At 46.2% G+C, this 25,467-nt stretch overlaps 8 protein-coding genes across 8 annotated transcripts; 3 read left to right on the top strand and 5 right to left on the bottom strand.

Moving 5' to 3' along the window:
- Window positions 1-235: 235 nt before the first annotated feature.
- N7479_001656 (uncharacterized protein) lies at window positions 236-912 on the bottom strand (the record flags this gene model as incomplete). Its single annotated transcript, XM_057249353.1, has 2 exons — window positions 236-687; window positions 741-912. 2 exons carry the CDS (start codon window positions 910-912, stop codon window positions 236-238), a joined length of 624 nt encoding a protein of 207 aa, XP_057113785.1.
- Window positions 913-3,790: 2,878 nt separating this feature from the next.
- N7479_001655 (uncharacterized protein) lies at window positions 3,791-5,298 on the top strand (the record flags this gene model as incomplete). The annotated part of the gene is made up of 2 exons (XM_057249352.1): window positions 3,791-4,706; window positions 4,949-5,298. 2 exons carry the CDS (start codon window positions 3,791-3,793, stop codon window positions 5,296-5,298), a joined length of 1,266 nt encoding a protein of 421 aa, XP_057113784.1.
- Window positions 5,299-6,663: 1,365 nt separating this feature from the next.
- On the bottom strand, window positions 6,664-7,221 carry N7479_001654 (uncharacterized protein; the record flags this gene model as incomplete). Its single annotated transcript, XM_057249351.1, has 2 exons — window positions 6,664-6,834; window positions 6,925-7,221. 2 exons carry the CDS (start codon window positions 7,219-7,221, stop codon window positions 6,664-6,666), a joined length of 468 nt encoding a protein of 155 aa, XP_057113783.1.
- A 200-nt stretch (window positions 7,222-7,421) lies between these two features.
- N7479_001653 (uncharacterized protein) lies at window positions 7,422-9,278 on the bottom strand (the record flags this gene model as incomplete). The annotated part of the gene is made up of 3 exons (XM_057249350.1): window positions 7,422-7,949; window positions 8,008-8,035; window positions 8,422-9,278. The coding sequence occupies 3 exons, from the start codon at window positions 9,276-9,278 to the stop codon at window positions 7,422-7,424; spliced, it is 1,413 nt and encodes a 470-aa protein (XP_057113782.1).
- A 493-nt stretch (window positions 9,279-9,771) lies between these two features.
- Window positions 9,772-10,593, top strand: N7479_001652 (uncharacterized protein; the record flags this gene model as incomplete). The annotated part of the gene is made up of 1 exon (XM_057249349.1): window positions 9,772-10,593. The coding sequence occupies one exon, from the start codon at window positions 9,772-9,774 to the stop codon at window positions 10,591-10,593; it is 822 nt and encodes a 273-aa protein (XP_057113781.1).
- A 9,230-nt stretch (window positions 10,594-19,823) lies between these two features.
- Window positions 19,824-20,460, bottom strand: N7479_001651 (uncharacterized protein; the record flags this gene model as incomplete). Its single annotated transcript, XM_057249348.1, has 3 exons — window positions 19,824-20,016; window positions 20,068-20,085; window positions 20,141-20,460. 3 exons carry the CDS (start codon window positions 20,458-20,460, stop codon window positions 19,824-19,826), a joined length of 531 nt encoding a protein of 176 aa, XP_057113780.1.
- Window positions 20,461-21,792: 1,332 nt separating this feature from the next.
- Window positions 21,793-22,020, bottom strand: N7479_001650 (uncharacterized protein; the record flags this gene model as incomplete). The annotated part of the gene is made up of 1 exon (XM_057249347.1): window positions 21,793-22,020. One exon carries the CDS (start codon window positions 22,018-22,020, stop codon window positions 21,793-21,795), a length of 228 nt encoding a protein of 75 aa, XP_057113779.1.
- Window positions 22,021-22,705: 685 nt separating this feature from the next.
- N7479_001649 (glycoside hydrolase family 18 protein) lies at window positions 22,706-24,272 on the top strand (the record flags this gene model as incomplete). Its single annotated transcript, XM_057249346.1, has 6 exons — window positions 22,706-22,849; window positions 22,908-23,279; window positions 23,327-23,386; window positions 23,438-23,507; window positions 23,557-24,092; window positions 24,144-24,272. The coding sequence occupies 6 exons, from the start codon at window positions 22,706-22,708 to the stop codon at window positions 24,270-24,272; spliced, it is 1,311 nt and encodes a 436-aa protein (XP_057113778.1).
- Between the last annotated feature and the right edge of the window lie 1,195 nt (window positions 24,273-25,467).

The following is a 25,467-nucleotide window of genomic DNA, read 5'->3' as shown; positions in this document are numbered from 1 at the left end:
AGTTAGAGTTATACATATTTGATTACCTTACCATACCTTGTTTTCACCATTATTTTCTTTCATAATACAAAACGGGATGTAAGAAATGCTCGTTCACCTCCTGCATGATGCACACGTGTAGCTTCAACTATATAAGGCAAGATATGGTGTGAAAAGTTTCCATCATACAGTACTAAACCTGATAAACTCTAATTAACTACCTGCGGCTCGCACTGGCAGTGCAGTTCTATCTACATCAGATGACTGCAGATTTGCAAGAGCATTTGCATGCCGGGGTAGACGTGAGGGTTGGCAAGTGATCTGCAAGGGGTGTCTCAGTAGCCGATTTACCGGCTGAGATTAAAGACAAAGTTAGACTGTCTGTAGGCGTCGACGTGAATATCGGAGTTGGAGATTGATCAGCACGGGCTGTTTCAGAAGTGGACGTGCCGATTGCAGTTGAGAACGAGAACTGACTGCCTGCAGAGATCGGCGTGGTCGTCTGAGAGGAACCTGTATTACCAATGCTACACCCACTGGGCACCTTAAGACCGTTTTCTAGCATACAACTAGACGTGTCTCCCTGTCGGTTGAGGAAAGACACAATGCCGTTTTTGTTGACTGTCACCCAGGCAACCTGCTCTCCATTTTCAGTGCCACATATATCAACTTTCACCGACTTATCGTCGAAACCGGCACCAATAAAACCTAAGGAGTGTTAACAATAGCGTGAGGGCCTTTGATTCAAATTGGATACTCACCTGAGCAATCATTGCCTTTCAGCTTAGCAAAGGTTGCTGAGTAGCCTGTACAGCCGTGGTTATTCTGAGACCACACTCTACAGTTAGTCTCGCTGTCATTGTCCTCAATGATAGCCAGATAACTGCCCGCCACAACATTTCCGATAAAGAAAAGGTAATTTAAGGAACGCATCCTGGACTATGCGCGACTTCAAGGTAAGCAAGTGCGATGATAGTGGCGACTGGCTGGGGCCGAGGATTATTTATATTCGAGACGGAATCATTTAAAGCGACAACATCACTTTTACGGACCCTCTTGAACGAAGAAAAAAGGGGTGGGGGAAGGCACTTACCTGTGGTAGTGTTCTTTTGGCATAATTCTCAGCAGTACAGCAGACAGGCCGATTGATTAGAAGCGGGCAGTCAGCTCACATGCCGACCGGTGGTGGCACCTCCAACCTGCGCAATTTGTCCGAACTGACTTACAGTACTTTAATTGGATATTGTTTAACTTACACTGGGAAAGTTCGTGAATTGTGCGCTGGGAGCGGGAACGAAGCTACAGTAGATAATGGAGAGAAAAGTACTGGCCTCAGAAAACAGGCGAGAAGACTGTCTAGTATGCCGCAAGAGCAAAGTGGGGGTAGGTCATCCAATTCGTGGTTGTCAAAGAACATACGATAAGGCGATCCCAGGAAGCAATTCAACTACTGTAGCTGGGCCCGCAATTTCCGATTGCCCCTAGCATGTTTCCTTACCACTCATCAATTATTTGCCTTGCAAAGCCCACTTTATCTCATTACTGCATTCTTAGTATGTATCTAATGTTTAATGCTCACTTTATTTCGAAGGTGTAAAGAACCGTCTAGAAATTTAGTGTCTTCAGGTATTTACATGCTGGAGAGAGAATTCTTCTTTTCGATGCAGACTAGGCAAGCTTGCCGGTCTTAGAGACCTTAGTGGTCAGATATTTAAATTAAAGAATCCCAGTGAAGTAAGTTGTTGATGGAAAAAACGCAGCCCTTTCTGGCTGCCTACTGGCTCGTTCCTGGGAAGGACCTTTACTCTTCCCATTAGTAGGGCATGTTTCCGATCCTCAAATTAAGGCCCAACACTCCTGGGAGCAGGACTAAGGTACCGGGTGATAAGGTTTATCTATAGTGGTCGATTGACCTAGCAAACACCACTCACGTCTACTGTTGTGTAAGAGGAATTGATTATCATCACCAAATACACGGGTTCCCCTGAACGCGGAAAGCGACAAGCTTCCTCGCGTTACGTCTTGTACAGTATTCAGCGTCGACTATAGTTGTTCTTAATATTGATTACTTATTTCAAGACGCTATATATCTCTATGTTTACCTGAGCTTATCACACAAACAATCAATTAGTCTGGGGGGCAGTTGGGTGGTTTGCTTTCACAATGCAGGGGTTATATCTCAGATATATACATAGATTGTCAGCAATCCAAAGTGTATAAGATCTTGGCTATCACGATGAATTGTAATCAGACAAAGAATATTGAACCGTCTAGATTTGAACACCAGGGATGTAGCCTTTTTGATCGATATAGAGATATAGAAGGAATCTAGGTAAGGGCCCGATATAAGAGGTAAGTGATTATCAAACGTTCTGCTCACGCCTAGGTAATTTGTATTCCGCCACACCTTCTCCAGAACCCAATGAAGCTTAAGCTGCGTTTTGAGCCACCGTATACAAGACAGCCCTTGAATAAGTGACGGCGTTGTAGGCCAGGACTAAATGCATCATATAGAGACTGGGCCGCCAGCCATTCACCACTCCAATCCTTTCCAACGGACGAAACAGATAGAATGTAGCGCCAAGAGAATTCCAGATAGCTATTCGGCCGTGATATATCGCCAATAAGGGCACACTCTGGGATTTCCCAGTGACAGCATAAATGGTTGGTATAAGCGAAAGTAAGCCCAGTGAAACGCAGCTGTACGGAAACCGGTACCGCACTGCACAGCAACTGGGATCGCAGATTACAAAGTCCACCAGAATCCCGACAGCAACGACGGTGAAGGCAGATATATATCCGAGCTGGAGGTAGGGTTCGGTGCGGAATAACAAAACCGCCGAAGGAAGGGTGGTCGCCCAAATTAGGACTAAAGTGGCTCCAAACTCTAGCTTTTGCCACTCTGCCGTATCATTGCCCCGGAAAGCATCTAGAAAGCGGTAGAAGAGGCTGGATATACACCAGAAGATGATACCTGCGCAAAAAAATAGCACACACAGGGAGTCTAAAATTCCTCTGGGGGATGAGGGGAAATAGAAGAGCAGAAAATGGATTACAAAAAGGTAGAAGTAAAGTAATACAAAGACATTGATTATAGTGAGAATTGCAAAATCGTGCAAGGACTGCGCTTTTGGGTCAGCCATTTAGGTCGTGGACTGTGTACTTGTTGGAGCGAGGACATAGGGGAAGCTGGGCTTTTTAAGGTGAATAGTAAGAGCGAAGCTGCTGCTGAATCGATGCCGCCCTGGTTTGTGTATATTGTCTAGGGCCTAACCAATGCAACTTAGTAGGAAGCATCGTGAGAGAGAAGGTCAGAACGGTTAACAAATAACATTAACCAATGGCTTTTAGTAAGAATGGCTAAGAGAGGGTGGTTAAGAGAGGGTGGTTAAGAGAGGGTGGTTAAGAGAGGGTGGTTAAGAGAGGGTGGTTAAGAGAGGGTGGTTAAGAGAGGGTGGTTAAGAGAGGGTGGTTAAGAGAGGGTGGTTAAGAGAGGGTGGTTAAGAGAGGGTGGTTAAGAGAGGGTGGTTAAGAGAGGGTGGTTAAGAGAGGGTGGTTAAGAGAGGGTGGTTAAGAGAGGGTGGTTAAGAGAGGGTGGTTAGGCTAATGGTAAAAATATCCATCTTCGGTCGGTGGCGATCTCTGGGGAACGGAAGGAGGGAGGAGAGAGGATGTAGGAAGGAAAAGACAACAAAGAAGCAAGCAAGATAGTCTCCTATACACTTGGAACTATAAATAAGGGAAGCCCTTTCATACGTCTCAAGAATATCCATTTATCCATTTGGGAGAGCATCCTCAGCTATACTGGGCTATGTCTTCCTCAAACGCTGAAGGAGGTTTAAGACGCAGTACGAGAAATAAGCAACCAAAAGATAATAAAGGAAAACTGCAAAATCTGGTTGAAAGCGAGGGGGTTCTCTCCCAAACCAAGGCTGCTGCTGCGGATGCGCAAGCCTCGTACATTCAGCCAGGTTCCAGTAAAGATACTGGTGCGTATACAACCAACCAAAGTCAGTCGGTTCAGTCACAGTCGAAGCCCCCGTACAACACTCAAGAGGAGCAGCCAAGCCCAGATAGTATGGGAGAAGCGGTTCCAGATGAATCTAACGACCAGCCTATGGGAGACGCTGAGCCTGAAAGGAAACCATTAGAATCCCCTAGAGCCAGCCCAAGGTCGCGTTATATAGCTGAGAACTCAGCTGAATCTGGTAGTCCCTCTCCTGTCGGCCCCAATGACTCGTCGGAATTCTCGGATGAAGTCCTGACCGACCTGAAGAAGCTCTCAATTGGTCATGATCACGACGGAGAACCAGACGCCTGGAGTCGTCTTGGACGGTCAAATATATTGCTGGTTCGGTATGGACCCTACAAAGCGGCAAAATACCGGGTTCAGCCTGGAAATGGGTACAGTACCCAAGGGCTGCAGAAAGTATCCAAACTAAAGACCCGAATTTCGTACGTGATGTACGAAGGGGAGGACGGGGAAGACCATTATAGATACAGCAGGGACAACATCGTCGGCATTGTCGGTGTGGCATTTTATGAAAGAAAAAACATTGACAAGGTCTACAAAACAGCTCCCCCGGCCTTTGTCAAAGTTAAATGGCAAGGAATCGATGCTGCGCATCAGAACCTGTTGACCAGAGGCAACTCCTGGATTACCAAGGCAGATCTAGTTAGACTCACCGACTTAGCCACAGCAGAGCAAAAGATCTCCGAGGCTTGGGGTAAGCAGGAGGAACGTTACAATCAGTGGCAAGGCCAAATAGGAAGAGACAGCCCTGATCGTTCACCCACCCCTTGCCCGCTGGATTCCTTCAAGGCACAGAAGGAGGAGAGAATAAAGCGCGAGCGTACAAGAGAGCCTTCTATGCCAAGTGCACAAAGTTTGGAGCTGGGCCCCGAGGGGGGAGGCTAGGGAGTCGCCAACCAGCGGTGAAAAACACACAGCGGCTTGATTCAGTTTCAGTGAAGCAGGAATTGGACGATGAGGACGATGAAGACAATGACCTGTTTGTCGATGGCTTCAGTACTAATGCTCAGAACGCCAGTGGTCAGGATAGCAACGGTCCGAACAACAATGGCCTCAATAATGATATAAGCAGCGGATCTGGTCAAAATCGGCCTCCACCAAAATTAAGCAAGTTCTATAAGAGATGGTTGGGAAGAGTGGGAATTCCGGAAACTGATTTCAGTAGCCTCGACGATAAATACATTGCGAGATTTGAAGCTGCTGCATACGTTTATATGGACGAGCTGAGGAAGCAAGGCTACGTTGTAGAAGATGATATGGATATGGATATAGGTGTGGATATCTAGGGTGGGGGAAAGCGGCCAAAGATCTCGGTATTTGAAAGTGATACAATTATCCTGGTATTGATGTGGCGAGAATGTTTTCTATCGCTGGCGATGTGAGGACTTTGCTCGGTATACTTGTCAAGTTGTCTCCGTTTTGCTTCTGTTTATTTACACTCAGAATGAATATCAAATTGCTCACTAAGGATGCGGACGCTCTCTATTTGCTATCTGGGCTGTTTCTATCAACAGATATTGAAGAGGGGAACGCTCAAGGCAGTATGCTCTCTGGCATACGGGTTGATTCAGCAGCTGTAACCAAGCTTTATACCCCCCTATGGCATACAAAGCAAACCGGGACGGCAAACCAAGGAGTCGACCAAGAGAGGTGTAGGAGTGTGTATTGTCAATCTGTAAACTATCACTACTTATAACCTCCAAAGTACTAGTTGCACTAACTGCTTACATAAATTATCCCTTTGCACAAATGAGAGGATAGGTGCAGGCGTATAGTAGTGGAGGACCATATACGCAGCGGTATAGACGCCAGCTGCCAAACCCCGATTCCCGGTAGATGTGGATACCTTGATGCCTAATTTTAGCCTGGTTATTAACCGCTCCTTACACCGCCCTATACAATGTAGTGTATATTTGCTAGTGTCAAAAACGAAGCTTTTGGCCTCCCTACAAAGTGAGATATCTTGACTTTCTTGGACGGTTTGCAAGTGTCAAAAATGGCTTTTGACCTCCTACAAATGGAGATATCTTGACTTTCTTAGACGATTTGCATATGTCAAAAATGAAGCTATTTGTGGGAAATAATACAATCATTTTACCACTAGACTATAACAAAAACTAAGGTTCCTGTTTATGGCCTAGGGGGGCTATATCCTAGTCTGACACTTTTGGCCTCGTACAAAGTGAGATATCTCGACTTTTTTGGGATGATTTGCAAGTGTCAAAGAACATAGAGATATCTGTATTTGTATGGGATGAAAAGCTTCATTTTTGACACTAGCAAATCGTCTAAGAAAGTCGAGATATCTCCATTTGTATAGAGGCCAAAGGCTTCATTTTTGAGAGTTCCAAACGCCAGCAAAATCAGGCTACTTTGATTATTAAGGGAAGTGTCATAGTAATTCAGGTATTTTAATTCTTCTGCCATTTTTAATTCAGGCCGTCAGGCCAAAGTTAGGCATCAAGGCGTCCACATTTACTGGAAATAAGGTTTTGGCAGCTGGCGCCTATACCGCTGCGTAGACCATATCCCCCACTACATACCACCCCACCCGAGAACCTCGACCGTCCCCTGGTCGAGTCCAATACTCAAAAAAAGAAATACTATCCAGAGAAGTCACCCCAGAAGATTTGCCTGAGAATCCACCCCGCTCACGTCTCTATAGGGACAGGAGCGCCCTCCGCGTCATCCTCTATCTCGTTCTCCATCTCGTTATCACCGTCGACGTCACTGGCGTCGCTGATATCGCTACCCAAGTCCTTTTGATACTCCAAGTGCGGCTCGGGAACAGGTAGGCCTTCTTTCAAAAGGTGGAAGAATGACTGTTCTCTATGGGCCAACTTTTCGGCCGAAACAATTCTTTGAAAGGCTTCCACAAATTAACGTGACGCGCGACGACGCCATTGACACACCCAGTTATAAGCGGCCTGTTGGTCCTCTCCGAACAACAGGTTCAGCTCTGAAATCACAGACCATTCAGACCACTTGATCCTACCTAGTAGGGCGTCCGATAAATCACCTAGTCCAGTGAGGTGGGTCACGCCGGGGCAGGTATAAGAGCTAACTGCACGTTTCTGGCTCGATTCTCCAGAGGGCTTCCGGGTAGCTAGACACATATCTCGGTGCGCATCGGAGATCTCCTCCCAAGTACCGGCTTCTGCGGTCTCGAGTCTTTCATGGTCGTCACGGATAACTCCGAACCAGGGCATTATTGTTCGTCGTAGGAGAGTGGCAGGACCGTCGAACCATACGGGATCACGGGGAGTGTAAGTCGAACGTCCCCTGCCTGGCAAACTGCACCCTAGAACACGCCGAATTTCTCTTTATCCTCATCAGTCCACATCCAATCGTAGATATTGATCGTGTGTCCAGACGTCTAGGAGTCAGGGTGATCTTTGATCCTGGACCACTATTCTTCAAGGCGCAAGTGTATCTTCGGGAGGATGATCGTGCAGTTTTCTTTGTCTTTATCTGTAAAGGACAGAGATCCTTGGACAGCGCTGCCACCTCGGCCGGTCGCAAGGTAGTCCCCTATATTCAGATCGATATAGGTGAAGGCAGTGTTCTCCCCTAGGTAAGCACTCTTTGTGTAGTAGGGGAACGAGATCAGTTTCCAAGCGTAATCCGGGCGCACAGCCACGTAGGCGGCATAATAGCAGACGTCTTGCCGACCCAGTTGTTGGGTTAGAGACTGGAACATATTCCGGCTCCACCCTAGGCGAGGCTTCGCGATAGCGGGAGAGTAGTGGTAGTCGTATATATCGAATTCTATGTGGATCAACTGCATCAAAGAGGTTATAGGCCGTCCTATCATACGAGAGAGAACGTCTATTCCTTCCACGGTCGAGATATCTCCGTCCAGCCACCCAAAGAGCTTTGGTAGGATCACATTTCCAGTCTCATTGAACTCGTCTTCCTGCTGTTGGTAGACCTCATCCTAGACTCTATAGATACGGGCACAGATATCAGCTAGATTGAAGCCTAGTTCGACGTACTGCGCAATCCTCGGCACAGAAGGGGTCACTTCAAATCGGAAGGAACTGCGGGTCACTTTTCCGGGAAAGCTTTGTGGGGTAAACCACACTGCCTTTTCTTCCATAAATTCAGTCCACCTATCCACCTATCTGATTGCGTAGGTCAACCTTTGGAGGAGGTCCTTATAAAGAAACTGGCGTGTGTATAGTCCCAGGTATCTACTGAGAGCCTTCGTGTACACAAAGTATATCTTTTCGGCCGAACAGACTGTCATCTCTCGAGAGATCATCCTCAGAGTGGTCAGTCTCACTCGATCATCCGTTGTAGGGGACCTGAATCGCTGAAGCAAGGTACTCGCTATTACACAGCCGCAGCTGTTATTGAAGGTGCTCGGGGGGTGTCTCGGTATAGGGGCTCTGCGGTAACGGTCATACGGGGCGTTCCCTTTCTTTCTTCTTCGCTGGCTCTTTGCCTTTCTCGCACCTGTGGATAGCGGAGTGAGAGGAATACTAGGAGGGGTAGAAGGAGTAGGGGATTTATCGACAGCCCTCTCGTTTTGTGCGTTCTCGCTATGATCTCGTGCGTTCTCGCCATGATCTCGTTGTTCGTTGCCACAATCCTGGTCGACAGATTCGATATCTGGGGAGGGAGGTCTATGTCGCTCAACTAGCCAGCCGTGAGGTCCCAGGGCTAGGCCGAGCGTCTTGAATTGTGAAGGGCGAAGCTCTTCCGTGCATAAGGAGCCGGCGGCGCGCTTAAGATCCCCCTGTATCAGATATTTAGCTCGGCGATACCCTCGTCCTGTATTGGCTAGTCTCCTGACTAACTCGTGGTTGATTCCCCGCCTAAGTTCTTCGAAACTCGCGTCCAGAGTAAGGAGTTTGCTAACTGACTCGGCTATTGTCTTTGTGCGGATCAGAACAAACAAGTCCTGCGTATGTTCCACTCCGCACTTCGAGACCGCTTTCTGGTACATAGCTTCTATATAGGCGAGGTTTCGTTGATGTCTGTCTCGGATACTACGGGCTCGCTCCCACTCATCACGGAAATCTGCTTCCGTTCTCTCCCGTTTCCATACTCCACTTTGGATCACGTAGTCGTACCATATTGAAATGGCTTCTTCGTTCTCGTCCCGTTTTTCCAGCATGTATATCCCCAGTTTCAGCTGCAAGGTATATCGATCCTCCTCTGGTGCCTGCTCCACGATCTGTCTGGCATCTTGGACAGTAGGCACCGTGTTCATATTCAGCACGAGTTCCATTCCAGTGTTTTCTTCGGCGGGGGAAGACATTTGTAGAACTCGTACAAATCGTTCGCACGTTGGGTAGAATAGGAAGAGGGAGGTGTTGTGCTGGCTGTTCTGTACAGGGTAGTGATAGTAGTAGAAGTACTGTTCTGCGAGAGAAGTTCTGTGAGAGAAGTGCTGTGCTCGAGGGCTCGCCGTCTTAAATCAGATGGTGTCTCTTTGATCGCTCCTCTTCCCGGTTTCGGCCGAAAAGACTCCTTTCCCTGTGGAATAATTAGGCTCAGGTCCAAAGAGATGAAACTTGAGAATCCCCGATTGACTGCGCGCTCTGCTGCTCCCACCTCGCTTCTTCTCTTTCTTACCCCGATCAGCCACACCAAGCTTTTATCCTCGGTCAACTCCGCTTTTCTTTCATTTCTCTTCTTTCATCCTGCCAAGACTCGGTTCCTTGATCATACTCCTTCTTTCAAGTTCACTTCTTTGATCCTGTTTTCTTCCATCGTTTCAAATCAAATTCTTCTCACTCCTCCAAGTCATCATGTCGAACAACCGCCGTGGCCATAATGAGGGGGGCACAGTGCCCTGGGCCGACAATCCTCTACGAGATCCTGGAACTGCTCTTTCTTTTCCGGTGTCGCACCTCCGTTTTTGTCTCACTTGTGTAAAGACTTGCATCGTCATGTGGACGCAGAGAGGATACGAGAACGGGTTCCTATCTCCTTTCAAGGTGACTTGCATCCAGGACTCTGGTAGCAACAATGACTGTCGAGACTGTGCTGGATCTGGAGTGGCTTGTGTTCAGATCCCGGAAGGGGCTGAGGGTCATAGATTCGAACTACTTGCACTTCTGTCCTGGGTTTCGCTGTTCTGGTCCCCATATGACCACCTTCGTGCTTCATCTGCTGGTCTCCATGTACCTGTTGGGGTCTCGGTCGCGGCCTTGCACAATCTCGGGGAGACTGTTGGAAGGCTCTGTATTGCCTTTTGCCAACTTATTGAAAACCACATCGTGAGCCACTCTTTGCAGCATAACTGCCCTTCCCGGATAAGTTCCCTCCGGTCCTATCGCACTGTTCTTATGAATCGCGAGTTGGTTCCAAACCCAATGGGTTCCACTGTACCGGGCAATGAAATCGAAAGGCTAGCCGTGATGTCCTTTTCTCGCCACAAATTGCGGGATACCGAAGATATGGTCCATTTCTGGTACGGCGCTGTACGTGACTTCCAACTTACGGTCACCGATACTGTCCAGAATGACACCCGTTACACCGAGCACTGGTCCGTTCAGAGTCGATATATTTCCCAGTTCCCTTTATCGATCTTGCCTCCAGACCTGCAGCGGGTCCCTAGTCGCCGCTAGGTAGTTCTTTGTTCGTTCTGCTTTTCTCCCGAGGCTCTCCTTCTCGTGACACCTTCACTATCCATAACAAATCCTATGCTGCCGCCCTAAAAGAAGGGCCCTTGCTGAACAGTGTTTTTCGTAGAATCCCTTTTTTTTTCTTCTTGACGTAGTCCCCCACCCCACCCTAAAAACTTGGCCGCTCCAGGGGGGGTCGCATCGCCACCCTCAGAACGAAAGAAACAGTAATAGAACGAAAAAAAGCAGTATCGATCTCACAAACATTATAAAATCCAAAAAAAAGTCCTAGACCTCCAACAAATATCAAAACAAGCGAGTACCGAAAAGCATGAGAAATATCAATAGCAGCAATTCAAAACATAGCAAGCCCTCCAAAAAAAATCATAGGCAGCAAAAGCAAAAAAAAAATTTCTGAAAGAATCAAAACGTAGCCATACTTAATCGAGCGACACAGCAGCTTTCAAGAAACAGGCGTATCATCTATCCATTGACCCTATAGCCAGGTTATAGCTCAGGCTCGCTCTCATCTTCTAGGTCATCCTCGTGCGAAGGGGTATAGCGGCCTCTGTTCAGTTTCAATTGAAACATGCATTGCTGCCTTAAAATGCCTGAATTATACCTGAATAATGCCTGATTTTAGACCGCTTTTGACACCGCCCTATACATTGTATTGTAAAAGGCGCGGTGATATCATCTTGTCAGTGGTCACGTGACCATTCTTTCCTCCTAGTGAGATTCTGTAAGGATCGCATGGTTTCTATTGGATAGTACTAGCTAGCGAATAACGTATTTCACTACCGAGCCGGCCACACCACCGAGCCGGCCACCCCCCAAACATATAGTAAATGCGATTAATTACAACTTGATATCTCAACAACCACGTTTTTGTTTGATTTTATTACCTATAGATAGCTATTGATAAGAATTTTAAATACTATGTAGCAATCTTAAAAATATCGAAGAGGTGCATCATTACGGTATTGAAAATTACAGTGCTAAAAGCCAGAAGTATATATACTACAATCACAAAGTCATATATATTTCCCAAACTCGCGAGAGAAGCTAGAAATTACCTAAAGAGCATTAGTCTATAGGGAAATCGTTATATAAACGGCCGTTGTTGAGATATCAAGTTGTAATTTATCGCATTTACTATGTGTTTGGGGGGTGGCCGGCTCGGTGGTGTGGCCGGCTCGGTAGTGAAATACGTTATATCTCATCTAATTACATAAGCCAATATTAGTTAGTTAACTAGTTAGCTGATATTACGTACCTAGCTATGCGCAATGGGTTTTGATACGCGCACCATCGATTTTGCTGACTAATGTGGTCCCAAGCAGAGTCTAGGGCCTAATATATATGCCGCTGCAATAACAAACAGATGTTCTGTTTGTCCTTATGATCTTTTGGCCTAACGTATTCGGTAAGCGAGCGGCGGACGCAAGCGAGTGGCGGACCCCACGCAAAACGCGTCCATGAATTAGCACTTAGTTAGTTCAACCACCCACTATGCCACCAATTCGCTCTCAATCCTCTACAAATTTAATAGAGCAAGAGGGCAGGCTTTTATTAGCTATCCAGGCCTTTAAAAATCAAGAAATCTCTTCAATTTGTGAAGTGGCGCGCCGTTTTAGTGTGCCCGAAACTACCCTCCGCCGCCGCCTTAAGGGGGTACAGAGCCGCGTGATTTGTCGCGCAAATTCCTCTAAATTGACGGAAATTGAAGAGGAGTCTCTTCAAAAATGGATTCTCTCTATGGATTCTCGTGGAGCAGCCCCCCGGCCCTCTATGGTACGAGAAATGGCGGATCTTCTTCTTCAAAAGCGTGGAACTACCCCGGTTCTTTCGGTTGGCGAAAAATGGGTATATAACTTTGTGAAACGACATCCTCTTCTCTCCTCCCGATTCTCGAAACGGTACAATTACGAACGTGCAAAATGCGAAGACCCTAAAATCATTAGGGAGTGGTTTGATTTAGTTCAAAAGACGATTCTTCAATTTGGAATCGATCCCGATGATATTTACAACTTCGATGAGACTGGTTTTGCAATGGGATTGACTGCAACTGCAAAGGTTATTACGAGGAGTGAATACTATGGTCGGCGTTCACTTTTACAACCTGGAAATCGAGAGTGGGTGACTGCTATTGAGTGTATAAATGCTTCGGGCTGGGCCCTTCCTCCGTGTATGATTTTTAAAGGCAAAGTCTTTATTGAATCATGGTTCGACGGCCTTCCGGGGGATTGGCGCTTCGAAGTTAGTCCTAATGGCTGGACCTCTGATGAAATTAGCTTTCGTTGGCTTGAAAAGCTCTTTATTCCGACTACTTCTTTACGTACGAAGGGGAGCTATCGGCTTTTGATACTCGACGGTCACGGAAGTCATTTAACGCCTAAATTTGACGCAATTTGCGAGCAAAATAAGGTGATACCAATCTGTATGCCAGCGCATTCATCTCATCTTTTACAACCTCTGGACATTGGTTGTTTTGCGGCATTAAAACGTATATATGGTCGGATGGTTGAAATCAAGATGCGGAACGGGATCAATCATATTGACAAACTTGACTTCCTCGAAGCATACCCCCTTACACGAATTGAAGCTTTTAAATCGGAGACTATTAAGAATAGCTTCGGAGCAGCTGGTTTAATACCATTTGCACCCGACCGAGTGATTTCAAAGCTTAATATTCGACTTCGAACCCCAACCCCCCCAGCTAGCCGGGGTAGTGAATCAAGCCGGAATTTTACTCCAAAAACCCCCTTTACGGAGAAAGAACTACGTCGTCAGGCTTCATCAATTAAAGCCTTACTTCGTACAAGGTCTCGAAGCCCGCCTAGCCCGTCAGATCGTGCATTAAACCAGCTTGTGAAAGGCTTCCGTCTTACAATGCAAGGTGCTATCTTACTCGCCAAAGAAAATAAGGAATTACGCGCCGCCAACGAGAAGCAGAAGCAAAAGCGTACTAGATCCCGGAGGCAAATACAGGCAGAAGCAGGCCTTTCAGTACAGGAAGCTTCTCAATTGATTACTGAGCCGGTGGAAGCAATTAAAGCACCTCCCTCCCCTCTACGAAGAAGCCCTTCGCCGGCTTTACAACCACGTACGCGGGCCCCACCAAAGTGCAGTGGTTGTGGAGAAATAGGACATAAGATTAATAGATGCCTAGCTAGCTAGATGATTTCACTGTATTTAATTTAATGGAGTTTTGGTTGACATATTTATATTTGAAATTAATGCATTGGTTGGGGTCCGCCACTCGCTTGCGTCCGCCGCTCGCTTACCGAATACGTTAGCGGTTCAATGATCTTATGTAATCACTTAGGTGTAGCGGCCTAAGTAAACCTGCCGTCCCCGCAGGATTACACTAACATCGGAGGAAAGTCATGTGATTATATAATTGGGGTGCAAATGCAGATTTTTGGGGTGCAGGGATCAAAACCCGGGCAATGCCCACCCGCCCGTCCATGGGCGATGTCGCAGTCTAGTTGCTCTTCTCAGCGTCATGAGTAACAAAAGTGACTTAATTTTGTATGGGGTTTACATATAAATTGTAGGTATCTGTTGTCTTGCTCGTATTACGTGGGGAGTTTGACGCGAAGGCGGTGTATAAAATCGGAAGGCGGTGAATTGAAACCTGAAAATACAGGCAGGGGGGTGTTGTTGGAGCAAGTGGTATTGTAAAATAGGGGGGTCCAATGAATGGGTTTCAACTCTCTGTATTTCAGTATCGGCTTCCGGGTACAATTTATATGAAGCCTCGATTACATAATATTAATTACAAAACATGAAGGATTAATAAATCCTCCGGTATGCCGGACTTCATGCACCGACAGGTGTTGCCATACTGAAGGGGGGTGTCTCTATACCAATCCCCTATATCACCCCTAGATAAAGGCGAGAAACAGGGTCTATATATATAGTAATTAAAAAAGTCACGTTTTTCGGATTGTTTGTATTGTTTGGTGCTTTTTGGGCCCTAATGGGCCCCTATTCAAAGCCCAGTGGGCTTTCACCCCAAGGACCGGGCCCAAAACCCAGCCTATTAGTGGGTTGGGCTTTAGGCTTTGTGGGCTTTGCGGGGGTCTACGGACTACGTAGTGCGGCAAGGCACTACTAGTAGTGCCTTATTGCACCAAAAAATAAAATGATCAGAACCGGGCCGCAGCCCGGCCCCTGTCGGCACGGAACGTAAGCTTCTTACGTCCCATCCATGGTATTAGACTGCGACATCGCCCGTCCATGGGCACCTAGGAGGTGCCCAAGGCCCGTCCACGGTGGGCCTTGGGCTATTTGGATTTTCGAGTGCCCGTCCATAACGCCGAAGGCCCACGGGCATGCCCACGATGCCCACCATTGCATAAAGTCACCCAAAATGGACGTATAACTCGCTGACTTTGCATAATAAATGACTGTTATTTACACCTGTTTTGCCAACTCCATGTAAAATGGCAGTTTTAATCTACAACATCTATAAATTTTACTGAAATATCTATGTATATGAGAAACTAGTATATATATAATACGACTTGCAATAAAATTTCAATCGAAATACATCATGTTGTGTGGTATTTTTATTAACTTATCAAATCATACTGTAACAGCTCGAAGATATATATTCAAGTCAGTGGTATATGCCTGGCATTTTCCATAAGTAAAATACTACTTATGGATTCTACTTTATCTCTCACTCTGGTATATTTCTTATAGGTAGATCGAAAGATAATTAGTATAATTCTTATTTTATAAGCTTATATCACTAAATTCTGTCAATTATATCACTTAAAGACTTGTGTTATTATTCTGGGAGTTTTAAATCCTTCGATTGTAACTCAAGATGGGCGTTTAGGTATGTTCCCACGGGCGTGCCCACGGGCATGCCTATGGACAAAGACACTTATAGCCAATCAGCTTATAACATATAGTGGGTCTACACTCAATTTACGATCTATCAGATCTATACAAAGCACCCCTTTTACTAGTAATCCTCATTTCACACGGTCGCAAGTTACCTATTGTAAGTTCAGATCACTCACTCTCCTATAGTCGTTATATTATCCCTTACATCACATTAACTATGTCCCAACCTAGTGCCTATACCGCAGGGCGTTCTTCACTTCCTCCGAGCTCCCAACCAGACCTCTCCTACGTCGCCGATATATTTGATCCCAACCTTGATCCAAATATTGATCCCAGTCTCTTCAACAGCCAACAGACTTCTATCTCACTGATAGAGTCCGAGTTCACTCAACCGGCTATTCTTGATTGCTCTCTCAAACGCGTCGGCCCCGATCGGAGAAAGCAGTTTATCCTCTACGACGCGATGAACAACGCGTCCAAAGTAAAGTTTATCGAGTGGTGGCGTACCACAGTACGCGGCAGCAGTACTGAGACACAACAAAGGCTACGGTGGGATGCAAAACACATATCAGATGTCTGGGAGAACTTCGACCAGGTAGCACATCATATTACAGGCGAACCTTTGGTTATGTGTCGGACGTGTGGGGTTACATTGCCTCATCCAAGTACAAAGCAAAGCGGCACCAACACACTCAAGCGGTATCTAGCCTCAGGCAAATGCCAAAAGGGTGGTAAAAGCAAGTCTACACAACAGTCGATTAAGGAGACCATGCAGCATATACCGGTAAGTCTTATATGATTATACCCTTCAAGATAACTCACATATTATATATTAGGCACTGGAGTTATCTTATAACTCAAAATTCTCGAATGATGAATGGGAAAGAGAGCAGATTGAATGTCTTACCAGTCTGAACCTCCCTTTCCGGATACTTGAGAGGAAGCAATTTGCTTCCTTGATTCGAATGGCATCAAAGGCTCCAGCTGAACCCACTTTACTTCATCCTCGCACTGCTCAACGCCGGCTCAAGAAATTGGTCGACGAGGAGCAACATACAATTCTCGCTACCTTGCCACAAGATGCGAAGCTCTCAATCGCCCTCGACTGCTGGACATCCCCTCGACTGCTGGACATCGCCTTTTCAGCAGGCATTCATGGCAATCACAGGGTACTTTATCGACCAAGACTGGAATTACCGTGAGCTCCTACTTGGTTTCGAACCACTTGATGGGGCGCATTCTGGTGTGAATCTAAGTGAAGTGCTTATGGAGATCTTTAAGAAGCTTGATATTACTGATCGTGTGTTAGCGATTACATCAGATAACGCGTCAAATAACACAACTTTGGTACAGGCAGTTCAAGACTCTATTGACTCCCTTGAACTACCGAATAGCCCGGTGGTTGTTCGAATCCCTTGTCTTGCACATGTTATCCGGCTAAGCCTTCGCGAGCTACTTGGATCGGTGAAGGCCGATCCCCAGAATGATACCACAGATCGGAATGTTTCTGATGTCCAAGCCCAAGCCCAAGCTCGATCGCTCCGTGCTTCACAGAGTGAACAAGTCATTGTACAGACCCTTGTCAAGGTAAGTGTATCACTTTGTTTATCACTCACTTAATATATCTAATAACTATCTAGATTCGAGGGCTTGCTGTGTTCATTAATGCAAGCCCCCAACGTCGCGATGATTTCTTCCGTCTCCAGACCAATGGAGCAAAACTTGCGCCTATCCAAGATGTCCGCACCCGCTGGAAGTCTACCTTCTTGATGCTTCGTCGTGCGAAACGCCTCAGCAAGCCCTGCGATGAATACTGTGATAACATTGGGACTCAGAAATACAAACTTAGTAAGGCAGAATGGCGGCAGGTCGACTACCTTCTGTATATCACAGAGCCGTTCTATCGCTTTACCACAGTGCTTTCAAAGACCAAAGAGATAACAGTACATCATGTTTTTGGTATTTATAACGCCCTCTTTGAGCACTTCGAGGAATCGATTGCACGACTCACTCCGAAAACCATACCTTGGAAGAAGGCGATGCTACAAGCCCTCAATGCTGGGATGGCAAAGCTTACCTCTTACTACACAAAGACGAAAGAGATCCATGGTAGTCTCTACGCGATTGGAACAATTCTTGCACCCCAGCATAAGCTTCACTTCTTCTCAAGTAAGGCGTGGGGTACATCGGAGAACGACACAAACTGGAGTGATCAGTATAAGGAAACGCTTCGCCAGTTCATAGCTCCTTACGCCCAAAGACACACTCAGACACGGTCCCTACGAGAAGAGCAACCCCCCAAGCGTCACTCAGCCAGTACAAGTGACCTAGACGCCCTCCTTGACCTTCTGCCTCACATCCACTCTGATCCATCAACGTCGGAGCACGAACTTGCTAGATACCTTGAAAAGCGTACGTTATATTCACTGTTATTACGAGCAGGAATACTAATACCTATGATAGCAAGGAGAAAGGTCGATCCTTTACAATTCTGGAAGGAATATGAGAATGAATTCCCAATTCTTTCAAGTGTTGCTCGCGACATTCTCTCTATTCCTGCAACAGGCGCTGGAGTTGAACGTCTTTTCAATTCAGCACGGGATGTCTGCCACTACCGACGTGGGCGGCTGAGTGCGAAGACAGTCCAGGATATCATGATGTTCCGGTGTAAAACCCAGTTCGACATTGAAATAGAAGAACTACCCGATGAGGATACGTCCTTGGATTCAATGCAAGAAGCAGACGAACAGAGAGAGGCTGAGCTTACCACTGACATGCCTGAACCAATCAGCGATGGTGAGGATTCCGAGGATAATGATCCTGTTGGACTGATCGAGCATGAGTTTATAATGGAGAGTCAGCTTCCTCGTCCTTCTATAGTGCTAAGTACGCGGAAGCGACAGAGAAGTGAGCTAGTCGACAGCGAAGATGAGAGCAGTCCTCATCTCCTCATTATGGAGATAAGGGTAGCACTCAAAAGCGCCCTGGTTTAAGAGAAGCAAGGAAGCGTGGCAAACCCAATGATGATCAATTTGTATCGTATTAGTGTGAATGTATGAATACAATGAATGCCTAAGTCATTATGCAAAGGCTTCCAAGGCTCATTTCTGACCCCGGTCAAAAAATTGACAGTAGTATCAAGTCATTGTACATGTAATCGAATTACTCAAAAATACAGAGAAAAAAAATGCACAAATAATGCAGGTCACGAGGTCAAGAAATTCTGCTTACTAAAAAGGCCCATGGGCGCCCACGGTGTTCATGGACAATGGGCCCTAAGGGTAGGGCCCGTCCATGGGCGTATGGATAGTGCCCATCGCCCGCTTACATAAGGCCCGTGGGCACTGCCCACCCGCCCGTCCATGGGCGATGTCGCAGTCTACATGGTATACATAGCGCACAGTCCATGCGATATGATCTCCTGGATCTACCACTGATACACTAACTTCATCTATCACGCCTTCCAGCCTTTAAGGGCCGTGAATAAGAGAAACGGGGGTTATACTGTTGACTGCGCTAATGGATTTGGAATTCAACCCCTGCCTAGCGCAGAAACCTCGGTACGTATAGCTCTGGCTAATTTTGATGCTAACGCGGATAGGGGTACCTACAGGATTTTCTTTGTATAGGATAGAGATCCCCTGACGAAAGCTGATCGGGTAATAATAAACGGTTGGGGTGAATCAATAGCCGAGACTTTTGTAATCGCATGCTTTTCTTATGAGAAGAGCTAGGCCCTTTTGGACTTGGGTAAATATTGTTATGCGGTCCGCCTTCGAGTTGATTTAATTATATAGACTCTACAAGGGCCAAATGCTCATCGCAGCGCAAGCCAATTGGAGTTAACGGAAGCACAGATCAATCTTATGAAACAAGAGACGAAATTTGGCGGAGGATTGCGGTATAAAAAGGGGAGTAAGTGGTATTAGTTTCCGAGTAAAAAAGTTCAATAACAGACGAGCTCTGATTCGCTGTAGACCACCGCGATATTGTGGCTGAGGGATATGGTTGGCTTGATTTACGCCTTGTGCGTGGATCTGGTGGATACGCTAAGAAAAGCGGGTCAGTTTGATTGAGCTTTCTTTCCCCGGACAAATCGTAGACCTTTCCTACCGTCTAGCCCACTCCATCAATGTCTGAAATGTATCGCGGTCATAATTATCCTTAACAAACAACAGTACCGAACTCACCCCCACGATAATAAATTGATATCATATAGTACGTCACAAATTGCGGTTCTCACGCGGAACTTGACCGAAAGCGATATACAACCTTCTGTACCCGCAGGAGAAGGGCAAAGGATTATCTCGCGTGCAAACAAGGTTCTTAATGATTCGTTTCAGGTCTCTATGGAAGATAGTGGTATTCCCTCACTGCCTTTGACGCTTCGAACCCACAGTCTCTCGACTTTTGACTGTATCTCCACTTGACAAAACCTCCACTTGTTTCCTTAACGCGGCCACTTCTTTACTCAACCTGTCCATAGCACCAATCATATCCAAATACTTTCGCTGCATTCCCTGATTCCACAGGTCCTGGTCCTTGAGCGACTCTGCATTAGATCTAAAGCGTGTCAGTGTTGGGATTCTGGTCCTATCTCCGAGGGAAACCTACTGCACCCGTTCATCCAATCTATAATCAAGCCGTTAGTATACGATATCTTATAAGGCAACAGTTCTAGACTCACTCTGCCACACATTCGACCATTAACTCTGTGGAATACTCAGGTATCAAGAACTTTACGGATCTAGCTCCACCCAAAGCCCGTTTCTTGGTCTGTTCCTTGGCCTGTTGTCCCTGAGTTGCCTCTTCATCACTGTATCCATCCATAGAGGTAGCCTTGCTATCGTCATCGGATTCTTCAGTCTGTTGGGAATAGCAATCGTTGTCCACAGAGCCGGCGATTGATATACGGGGGCTCCCAATATTGTTTGGTTCAGGTGAACCTAATGAAAGCAATTGAGACATTCGGTCTATATACCGCTGCGAATTTCCCCGGTCACCCATTGTAACTGTCTTGAAGTCAAGCAGGGGGCTTGGGGAGAGACCGTGAAATAAGGAATAGGGAGTATCAAGAAACGGGAAATTTGATCCTTTAAAGATTCGAAGCGAAAAGTGTCCGTACCCAAACAAGTCTAGCAATAATTTCCTGAGCTCAGTATCTCCCGATATTATCAGACCAATAAGGTTTGAGTAATTTCGCGCATTGACCAGGCTACAAGAGCCTTGCATGCGATGCTCCACGCATGGGATGTCCACTAACAAGGGCCCCTCTCCCTGTCAAGTTTCCGAGTGTACCTCTTTAGGGGAAAAAAAAGAAAGAAAAAAGAAAAAAGAGAGAGAGAGAAGGGTAATCCTAGCAGGTGACATGGCCGTTGAATATAGCCTATACATTCCCCAGGTGTCAAGTTTTATCACTTTAATATATTAGTATTATTATTATTCATATTCATATTTTGTTTTGTTTTGTGTCTGTTTAGCTAGAGATCATACCACTATTTTTTATATTGTGATACTAAAATTTATCTTTATATTTTTATGTTTTTATCCCGGACGACTTCACTTTACACACAGATCGTCGCGAAAGGCCGTAGCCTGTCCGGAAGAGGCTTATGCCTATAACCGAATTATAACCAAAGTATAACTGGGCGTAATAATTATCCCGAAGGCGGTAAATAACCTCGGATATCGACCGTTTCTTAACCGGTGCAGTGTACTGATAGACAACCACTTTTACCTCACAAAACTGAATGCCTCTTCCGCCCACTTAAACAGCCTATGAATAGCCTAGTAATAGCTTTATATAACACTTTTCTCATTCGCAGTCACTGTTCTCCCTCGGTATCTACACAGAAGCCAAAGACCGACCGGGGTCAGGATATATCTGGTGGAGAACTATTCGACTAGGGTCTTGTCGGGAAAGCCCGCACTTATAGTTGTAATGGAAGACCGCAATTAATCAAGGCTATTATAGAACTTTTCTATCCTAGATAAACCTATGACCACACCCGAGTTCGACCGACTTCCTTTCACAATTTTTATTGCATCTAATCTTTGCACCATCTCACCTTTCACTGTAAGCACTGAAAGTCAGGGGAAGCTAAAGATGATCCTATTCCTATCTACCTACGGCGGCTCATAAAGAGACCGCGGTCATGTGACCTGGTCAGGTGATCACACCCATGGGTGACATCTGCCGCTCCCTGAGCTGTTGGCCGACCTCGGTCAACCCAGATAGGTAGTAGGTACAAGATAGTGAATACATAAAAGAAGGGGCCCCTGTAGCCCTGCATGAAAGTATCATAAGCAAGTATGAGAATAAGAAAGAAAAGCATAAAACTAGGTGGATACGTCAGCGGTGACCGTGACACTGCCATCTGTCGATGCTTCCGCCGTGACAGCCGGAGCAACCGTAGGTATGGTTTCGACGTCGTCGTCGACGGCGACGGAGTCGTCATCCGACTCTGGCGGACTATAGTCGCTGCATGCGTCCGCGAATGCTTCCGTCAGAATTCGCTTTTGCCAGTCCTCGCGATCAGAAAGACTCCGTTTCCATTCCTTCACCATGTCTCTGTAGCTCTGTTTGTCGTCGATCACCTACTAGTCCATACAATTTTAGCTTGTTCTGACAAAGTGTGCCGTTCAAGCCCTGTGTATGGCATTGTAACACATTCGGTAACATCATATAACACCTCAGACGCAGGGCGGTAAACGTTGACGGGTTGGCGGTTTTGAATACGGGACATTTTACTGTCAATTACACTGGTATCTTCAAGTGTATGGGTCCAATCAATGGTGTTCAAATCTCTGTATTGCAGTATCCGTTTTCCTAGCAATTTATATGGATAGCGGATTACTAATTCAAAATTACTGCACAACCTGGATTAATTAAATCCCCGGTATGCCGGTCTGTATGCTCCGACATTTACGATGAGCCTTATCTTTGTGAGGCCCGCAGAATTAATGATCTGCGCTAAAGCCTTGGCAGTGGGGCCAGAAAAGACAGTGTGTACTTTGTACTGGTCAAGCCGATTTCGAGAATACCTGTATTGTCCTTTTCTTGTTACGCTTCAGGGTCAAGCCTGAGTTTTTATTGAGGGGTTAGCTGCCTTATTGTGGGCCACAACGATCAGTGAGATTGTTTACCGACTACAAATAGTACGTATATCCCCTTCCTCATCTACAATACCCTCTTGTCAAAGCTTGTTGGGTCGGGCCATCCTATCAGATACAATCTTGCCACTCTCTCACCATGCACTTTATCCTTTCTTTTATATTGAGCCTGGCGTGGCTGGCTAACGCTACCTATATTCCCTCCTTGGCCAAGGTCAATGCGGCTGACATTGCTACTCGTGATGTTAACGGATATCGTTCCGTAGCATACTTTGTGAACTGGGTATGCTTGAACAACATATTCCACTATAAAATCAAAATAACTTACCAAAGCCCATCAGGGTATCTATGCTCGCAACTTCCAGCCTCAGGACATCCCCTCTGAGAAACTAACCCATGTTCTCTACGCATTTGCCAATGTCCGAGCCTCTGGTGAGGTGATCCTGTCGGACCCTTGGTCGGACACTGATAAGCACTACCCTACCGATTCCTGGACCGATACCGGTAACAATGTCTATGGCTGTATCAAGGAGCTTTTCCTACTCAAAAAGAAAAACCGCAAACTTAAGGTTCTTCTGTCGATCGGAGGCTGGACGTATTCTTCTAACCTCAGGCTGGCGTTTGAGACTGAAGGGGGACGCCAGAAGTTTGCTGACAGTTCTGTCGAGCTGCTGAAGGACCTGGGCTTCGACGGTATTGATGTTGATTTTGAAGTGAGTTTGCTATCTCGTTCACGGTGTTTGATGCTAATGTTAGATAGTATCCTGGAAATAACAACGAAGCGGACCAATTTGTTGATACCCTACGCCGTCTTCGTGAGGTATTTTTATGCTTCTTTCATTGCTGGGTCTGTAAAACTAAACATTTTCAGGCCCTGGATTCATACAGTTCCGCCAACACAGGCGGCTATCATTTCTTACTGACCACTGCATCTCCTGCTGGTCCGTATCATTTGTTCAAACTCCTAAACAACGCTAAATCAAATTCTAGGCCCTTCCAACTACCTAAAAGAGCACCTTGCCCAGATGGATCAGTATCTGGACTTCTGGAACCTGATGGCCTACGATTACGCCGGAAGCTGGGACACCGTTGCCGGCCATGGCGCCAATCTGTATGTATCCAACAGCAACCCAGCCAGCACTCCCTTCAATACGGACCAAGCAATCGATTACTACACCTCGCACGGAGTAGCCTCTTACAATATTGTTCTGGGTATGCCTCTGTACGGCCGGGCCTTTACTGACACTAGTGGCCCTGGCCAACCTTATAACGGTGTTGGTGTTGGTAGCTGGGGGGATGGTGTATGGGACTACAAAGCTCTGCCTCAGACCGGCTGCAAGGTCACAAATCTGGACCAGGAAGCTGCTAGCTACTGCTATAACTCGGGGTCGCGTTTGTACATCAGCTATGATACCCCTGAGCTTGCGCGTAAAAAAGGTGAGTATATCAAATCCAAGGGGCTTGGTGGTGGTATGTGGTGGGAGCTTAGTGGTGACAAGCAAGGTGATGACAGTTTGATTACCACGGTATGTTTCATAGTCCACATTTGATTATCTTACTCACTTTGAACTTTGCAGGTTGTGAGTACCCTTGGAGGCACTGGTGCTCTGGACAAGAGCCATAATCAGTTGAGCTATCCTATTTCCAAATACGACAATTTGAAGGCCTGCTTTTGGCCTTTAACAACTTGTGTGCTCAATAATTAATTAAAGGCTGGCAGCTGGTGCATTGCATCCAAAGCGGACACAATAAATTCGCCCCCGTGCTCATCTACCAGGGCTCAATCTACCACCACTTCATCTACCACCACTACGAAAGATAACCTTCCCCTTATTACTGTCACTAGTACTGCTCGGGTTACAGCGCCATAACTAGACTTCCGCACCAGCCCACAAAGCCCAAAGCCCAACCCGACCCAAACCCGTAAATGGGCCGGGTTTTGGGCCCGGTCCTTAAGCCCATCGATGGGCTATGGGCCCCAAACAATGCAAACATACTAAGTTGAACCCCCTAAAAGGGTTTTTAGAATTACCCTTAGTTTTACCCCCGTTTCTAACCCTGATTCTAAAGGTAATATCTTATTGGTTTAAATGATTTAGAATCAATTACCAGTTATCTCTCTATATCACGTTTAAAAACGCGAGAAAGCGCGTTATTTCAATTACAGAAGTTCACGTAGAAAGTAGTAGTATTCCTACACAAACCCAAAATATATATCTCACCAAAACATTAAGATTAGCCTATTTTCGGAGTATCTCGACCTCTACGAGTTGGATTTTATTCAAAATTAAAATATATACTTATATAGCTAGTACAACTCTGAATTCTGAATTTGAACTTTATATACCCAGTGGAAGGTCGTAATACAGCGATTACAGAGGCCGATAAGATGGGCTTTAATGGGGGCCTCATGGGCCCCCATTAGTGGGCTACGGGTTGGGTCGGGTTTCGAAGGTTAGGCCCATAGCCCACTGCGGGTTGGGCTTTGGGCCTAGGGTAGGGGCCCATTTGTGGGCTTTGCGGAAGTCTACCTCGCATATCGATTTTCCATTTTCAGCAAATACACCATCCACCGAAAATATCTCAGGGGAAACAGCTTTCATGTGATCTAGGAGCAGATATTTGATGAATTCACCGCGCCTGACGCATGACTGGATCCATAGCGACATTCCGTATCGGTCCAATTGGCACCTCTTGAGAGTAGCAGGCTCACCAAGTCTCTGTTATCTCTAAAGACAGTAAGCCAGAGCACTGTTTGACCCTCGCGGTTTGGAAGATCGATCTTGACACTAGGGTGTTGAAGGAGCTGGTTCAAAACAGCAGGTGACCCTTTCGCTACACTGTACCACAGAGCACTCTCGCCATCTACGTTTCTCTTATTCACGTGCATTGGATTGAATG

The sequence above is a fragment of the Penicillium vulpinum genome (assembly GCF_028829585.1).
Source record: "Penicillium vulpinum strain IBT 29486 chromosome Unknown utg000001l_segment0_segment0, whole genome shotgun sequence".
In the NCBI taxonomy this organism is placed as follows: Eukaryota; Fungi; Ascomycota; class Eurotiomycetes; order Eurotiales; family Aspergillaceae; genus Penicillium; species Penicillium vulpinum.
The sequence above is the reverse complement of the archived record's forward strand: the minus strand, read 5'-3'. Positions and strand labels throughout refer to the sequence as shown.